General features: G+C 33.5%; 1 protein-coding gene across 5 annotated transcripts in view; it reads left to right on the forward strand.

Moving 5' to 3' along the window:
* CCDC91 (coiled-coil domain containing 91) overlaps positions 1-2023 on the forward strand; it is a 355737-nt gene extending 353714 nt beyond the window's left edge. For 4 of the 5 annotated variants that reach the window (XM_081309051.1, XM_081309048.1, XM_081309049.1 and 1 more), the window contains one exon: positions 940-2023. In XM_081309051.1, coding sequence (XP_081165177.1) covers positions 940-1050 — 111 coding nt within the window. In that variant the 3' untranslated portion in view covers positions 1051-2023. The remainder of the gene's footprint in view (positions 1-939) is intronic. The other variant, XM_081309047.1, reaches the window with a different exon arrangement.
* Positions 2024-7193: the final 5170 nt, after the last annotated feature.

A 7193-nucleotide genomic window follows, 5' to 3' on the forward strand; every position in this document is an offset into this window, starting at 1 on the left:
CTATTACCAAAAATTATTTCAAAGTATATCTTCCTAAAAAACTTACTCTAATTTTAGGATATTATCTCCTTACTTGTGATTTATTCTACTTAATCCTATGCATGATGTGGTTATGCTGCTTTTCTGTACTATACATTTCTTTCATTATATGATCTATGATATTTATATACTCTTTGTGGATGTTTGGTCTGTACATTTATTAATAAGCAGTATGTTTTAGTATTTTTTTATTTTCTAAAGTCACTCTGAGAAAATATAAGATATTTCTTTTTCTCTTTTAATTCTAATTTGTTATATATGACAGCAGAATTCAGTTCAATTCATGTTACACAAATAGAGAACAATTTTTTATGTCCCTGGTTGTATACAAAGTAAAGTCACACCATTTGTGCTTTCATACATGTACTTAGAGTAATAATGTCTGCCTCATTTCACCATCTTTTCTACCCCCATACCTCCTCCCTTCTTCTCCATCCCCTTTGCCCTATCTACTCCTTGGTTTATTACCAAAAGACTTAAAAACAGCATACTGCAGTGATGCAGCCACATCAAAGTTTATAGCAGCACAATTCACAATAGCTAAACTGTGGAACCAACCTAGAACCCTTCAGTAATGAATAGATAAAGAAAATGTGATATATATATACACAATGGAATAATTACTCATCATTAAAAGAGAATGAAATCATGGCACTTTCAGATAAATTTATGATATTTCTACAGTAACTAAATACTAAATAATTCTAAAATTATAATGATCATCATCTCATCTTAGGTTATATGGCAGTAACTCCACTGTCACTCAGTTTAAAGTACTGTTTGGTTTCCTAAATCATCTCATTTACAACAACTTTTCTAGTGGGTTTCAGTGATATATAATATTCTTTATCCTTTCACTAAGTCGTTTTCTCTCTTCTTTCTCTTAAAAAAAATCAACAGCTTGACCAAGTCATCCGCCAAAGAAGCCTGTCCAGTTTGGAGCTGTTCCTCTCCTGTGCACAGAAACAGTTAAGTGCTTTAATAGCTACGGAACCAGTTGACATTGAATAAAGAACATGACAAGCTAACCCACACTGGTATTGCATAAATCATTAGACCTCTAAAATACATGCCATGAATTATAAAGATGCTTTTGGTTTATTTTTTTTCCAAGCCTTGGAAAAATGATTTCCAGTTCAAGGATAAGGCAAAACAATATTTAGAAGAACTACCAGGGAATTTAATTTATTTTCTCCCTTACATTTATTATTTTATTTGTAGTAGTAACAGCAACAGAGTATAATATGACCCAAAAGCCATTGAAAAGTGCCATATTATCAAAAGGCAATTAAGTAAATTTCATATCCTCTGGTAGCCTGTTATACTGCCTTTGGCAAAAGAAATAAATATCTTTATGATTGCTTCATGATAATTTTTGATAAGATGCTAGAATGTAATCATGGATTTATTTGATTTCAAGGATAAAAATAACATAAATTTCATCAACTATTTACCTATGTAATTTGGATGAAATTCTGGATATGATAGAGAATTATTCTGATATTACTAAACCTCTTTTCTGAAGTTGGATCTATATACTTTGATTGGTCTACTGAATAACAAAATAGAAATAAAAACACTAAGGATAATGATATTAATTCCACTTTGACCTGATATCCCACTTAAACTCAAGGAGTATGTGTGATACATGCTTATTTCCCATTTCTGCTCTTTAAAGGCAGTGTAGATCAATGAGGTCATTTATCCTATGAATTGAATCATGAACTCACTCTCTAGACAGAGAACATAACTCAGCCACTTATAGGAATTCAGGTTCAAACGTAGGATATGTAATATATGATATATATCTTTTCTCAGTACTTTGGAATGTTAATTCATGAACAGTGTGCTTCAGTGCAAAATCACAAGCATTTTAACATCAAAACTAAAATGTCAATAAAATGTATGGATGCAAACATTTTGTCTTATTTTCTGAAATGCTTCTACTTTCATGGGCTTAGTTCTTTTATGGAATTTCTCAGTGTAATAAAAGGAGCTCCAAAATTTACTGGTTATTTTTTTCTTGTTTAATTCTTTTTCCCTCAATTCTTTCTTAATTCTTTTTAGAACATTTTCTTTCTCAAACTTCTATATCCAAGTATGATGATGTTTTATAAATATTCTCCTTTAAATATTTATGATCGTTACTGAGAGTCTTAACAATTAATATTCAGTTTTCTCTTATAATTCAAATAAAAATTAAATAAAGTAGGACATTGACTTGAATTCAATATAGTAAAGAAAAAAGCAAGAGAGTTATTAATTTAGGAGCCAGCAAGTAACACAGTGATATAGTTCATTATTTAAAACTTCTTGATTCTCTTTAGCATGAAATTAAACTATAGGACAGTTTTACAAGCTAGTCAGGTATGACTTAGTATGAAGCATAGAAGATCACTGAAGCTAAGATCAAGAGAGTCTAAGATCCAAAGATATTGAAAATATCAAGACAACATAGTAGTCTATTCCTCTCCTTTATCTCTGACCACCACAAAGTATTGTTTTGTTTAGTTTCCATTTGGGGTTTCAACTTTGCTGTTGACTTAAAAATTGTTAGGTCAAATTAAATTATGACCTATCAATCTATGAGTATTTGCCGAATACTCACCATGTACAGTAATACACTGTTTTGGATTACAGTGATTTTTTTCACAAAGACGTCCTTAAAAATAACTGGTGTAATCTGGGTATAGAATTCTGATGAATTATGTGCATGAATTCTTCCAAACTGAATTAGCTAATAATCTGTTTTGGTGATGTTCAAGTTACAGATTTCCACATTAAGAATCATATTCTGTTTTTGTTGTGGTTATCAAAAGGACTTAGTTCATCTTAGAGTGGTAATCACTAGGAGAATTTGAGGATCAAGCATTGTGCTACGAAATGTTAAGTGTTCTTCCCTGAAATGTGGAACCCACCTCCCTGTCAAGTCTCAAAGAGAAATAGTTAAATGTTTTGTATCTAAAATTTTCTTTGCTTGGTATAGGATTTCCTCAACCCTTTTTACATAGCATTTTCTACCTTTACGTCTAGGTGAATAAGGCACTGTTCTAAAAGGCTGGAAGTTGAAGGGTGAAGTAATTTTGAATGATGTAACCACTTTCAGACTATGACCATTGTCATATTTTGCTTAAATAGTTGAACAATCCTCATTTTCATTAATAGAAAAGTTCTTTCTTACCACCAAAATGAGAATCTGCAAGAATTTCCCCGTGTTTTCTCTACAACTCTGTGAAGGAGATGATATATCCACATTTATTAATGGAGTAGATTGAGTTTCTTTCTGCTCATCCTGACAGAATGTAATTAGGATTCAACAGAAGGGCTTTCAATATGTAGGTGCACTCTTCCCAGTACCCTGTAGGTCCTAATAGCATCTCTATGAGAAAATATTTTAAAGTGTCTAACCAAATAGCCTTATCACACTGTCAGTGTTCCAAGAAGGAAAAACCTTCCTTATAGACATTTGATATTCTAGCTCTGCCACATTCTAATTTCAAAACCTTAAACAAACAAGTTGCCTAACCAACTTGAGACTTAGTTTTCTAATTTGTGATGTAGAAATAGTAATTTTTATAAATTTTCTGTGAAAATTAGCTGGTGAGTGCCAGTATAGTAGACCTTGCTGGTGTGTCCACCATTTCACAATAATCTCCCCTTCTCTGATACCTATCCATGAAATGCAGGTGTGGTTGCCCATGGACCAATAGCTAGAGATCTATTGAACTAGAGATCCCATGAAAAATCACTTCAAATACTTTATACTAGAGAGACAAATAGGTACCTCCAGTTCTGAGATAAGAGATCCCCTCTCCCCTGCTTTTCCTGAATCTTGGATGCCAGGAGATACCCAAACATTCTTCCACTATGCTCATAACACTTTTTCCCTTAAGCTATCCAAAATCCAGTTTCTGTTATGTGCAACCAAAAAAACATTAACGAACACAATCCAGCACAGAGCCCAGCACATAATCCCTGGATACTCAGCACTTGTTAGTTCTTCATTTCCTCCATATTACTAATCCACATCCAAATGGGAACACTCTTTGATTTATTTTAAGGAATGTTAAAAATATAACTGAACCAATGCCTCTTTTGTCTAATAAAGCCAAGTAAATCACAGATACCCAAACTAAGGACAAGCAGTGCCCTATTTAAAGTTTTTCTGTCACTCAAAATCTGCAGTAGTGGTTTAATTTAGCTTTGCTAAATGCTGACTCATGTTCCAAATCAAAGGCAGCTCACTCAGTGATTGCTTTGAAATCAAAAGCAGAACATTGTCCCCATGATTGGTGTTATTCTGAACTGAGTCAGGTATCTGTAATTATAGCGTCTTTTTATTTTAACTTGACAGTTAAACTGAATGGAATTAGACATGCAATCTGTGTTTTAAACAACAATAAAAACAAAAGCATTATCTACTGGAAAATAGATAGGTTTTGCATAATAAATTCTGTTTTAAGAAAAAACATATGTAAAAACCTGGATAACATTTATAAACTCCTAGAGAAGGAGACTTGGATCAAGGCACATACCCTTTAGTGTTCTGTTTACATACCAGTAAACAGCTCTACTGTGTCTCCTAAGACTCCACTAACAAGAAGCAGAAAGGCAGTGTGCTCTGAATCCGCAGTGGAGGCTCTTACACCTAGGCATCCTCACTAGCATCTTCGCAAGTAGGTAGAAGCAGTATGTAAGAGCCCACAGCTGTGACTACCAGACTTCTTTTTTAGGCTAGACAAAACTAAAACTATGTTTATTTTAAAAATATACATATTTTTCACACACTCCCTCCTCATAATGCAGTTTTGGTCATCAGTTATTGGCATATATAAATAGAAGGAAGGGAGCTGGTAAAATTTTCTTGGCTTTCATCTGGTTTTCTGTTTTCTTTCCCCTAAAGCATCCATTTCCAACAAGCTGACCTCCCCTTAAATTACCCACCCACCAACATTACATACTGAACTTTTCCTATGGAGTGCTGACATGATTAAATAATATATTGTGTTGATTATTATAATTAATAATTCATGTTCTTGTTTATGTTTTCTTCTTCCTGAAGAGAGAACCTGTATACATTTTGTTTGTTGTATCCTGAAGGCATTTCACAGTACCTACCTGTAATAAGGACTTAGTATATAATGGAGTTTATCAACAATTGAATCAATTGATAAAAGAATTACTGTACCTGCAGTGTAATTAATTATCTAATATACAACTGATAGATTCCGACAACTAACACAAAAGATTTAGTTAAAATTGTTATATTTCTAAATGAAAGTCCCATTCTAAAAGTAAACAACCCTCATAAAACAATAGCTAGCCTTCTATAAATCATCAAATTTTCTGAAAACTCTAAAATCAACTTTGCATTTTCAAATACTTCTGGAATGACAAAATAGTAATAATAGAAATGAGCGACTCAAATTTATAAGAGCCTCTATGAATGTAAGTAGGGATGAACACATGAGAAATTACATGTGAAATCATTTCTTATGCTGCTGAGAAGTGCCTGGTTATAAGTAAGAAACAGCCTCCCATTGAGAGAGCTATACAGCAGTATTAGACTCATTGGTTTCAATTATAGCAAGGATAGAGCAAAAAAGTTTGAAATAGGGGTTGAATGCATAGGGTTTTATTCAAGAGTAGGAGATGCAGAAGACCTTATAATAGTAGGAGTTGTGGTTGAAAAGAGATGGTAGATCAGGGAATGTTCTGGTTTGGATTGCAAATATCCCCAGCCCCCAACCAAGGCTCATGAGTTGAAGCCTTGGTCTGCATCTGAGGGTACAACTGGAATATGGTGGAGCCTTTAGGAGGTATAGCTTGGGATAAGGAAGTTAGGTCATTGGGGGTGGTGTGCCCTTTAATGAGGTATTGGGACTCCAGCCCCTTTCTCTCTCACTCTTTGCTTCCTGGACACCATGAGTAAACAACTTTGCTCCACCAGGTGCTCCCCGCCATAATGTTCTGCCTCACCACAAGCCCAAGAATAAAGCAACCACATACTGAAACCATGACCCAAATAAATTTCTCCTCCTATTAGATTGTTTATGTCAGGTATTTTGTCATAGAGATGGAAAACTGACTCAAACAGGGACTATCCAGAGCAAATTATGTGAGAGTCCTGATGATAATGAAAACCAAGACTGTCTGATAGTTTTTTTAGACCCATCTCATCAAGGGACAAACTCATTCAAAAGGTAGGAAAATTTGACTCAGTTCTGGCAAACATTCAGTTCTCGGAAGTCTGGAAGCTGACTTACAAAGGAAAAAAAAATGAAGCCACAGAATGTACAAATTGCTGACTTCAACACAGCTCAGATACTGAAACAGATTATAGAAAATTCCTTGTGGCGAGATATGTATGTAGTGAATTTGAGATTTTACCCCTTTTGTTGAAGTACTCTTTTCTGAAACTGCTAGCACCCACAAGACACTATTGTGGACAGCACTACATTTTAAGAGATGTATTTTTCTGGTTATATTTTTTAGTCTTTTGCCTGTTTTCCATCATTGCCAAAAATCTAAATGTTTAATTTAAACTCTATATAAATTTTAAACAGTGATTTAATTAATAAATATATAGTTACTGTCTTAATAATTTGGACTTTAAACTTCATAGTTACGATTTTATATGCAAACAAATAATGCTTTCAGGTAACTATAAAGAAGCAACAGCACCATTTTATTGTTCTTATAATTTCCTCTTCTATCATAAAACAGGAAAGATTTTTACATTCTTTATCAAATTAAAACTGGCATGTAACTAACAGTTACAGAGAATTAGGTAAACTGGTAGAAACATAAAGTCTGAAGTTTTAGAAAACTCTGGTTTGTGTGATTCTCAGCAATCGATATAAATAAACAGCCACAGTCATTGATGAGTTAGGATTTGTTCACTTTTAAATGAATGAATTTTTTTCAAAGTGCCACAGTGATTCTAATATAAACCTTTTGTTACGATGTCAGTTCCCCACATGCATGGTACTTGTGTTCAGAAGTGTGTTTTCTTTAGAATTGTAGATGTGTATTTTCGATTATACATAATAATTAGCTCACAAAGAAGCCTAAAAGTTGTTTACAACCCATAATGCACTGTTATGTAGACTCTAAAGCCTCAAATGTAACAGGACTGCTACCCTCATTAATTT

Source organism: Spermophilus citellus (genome assembly GCF_964194105.1).
Source record: "Spermophilus citellus genome assembly, chromosome: 10".
NCBI classification, from domain to species: Eukaryota; Metazoa; Chordata; class Mammalia; order Rodentia; family Sciuridae; genus Spermophilus; species Spermophilus citellus.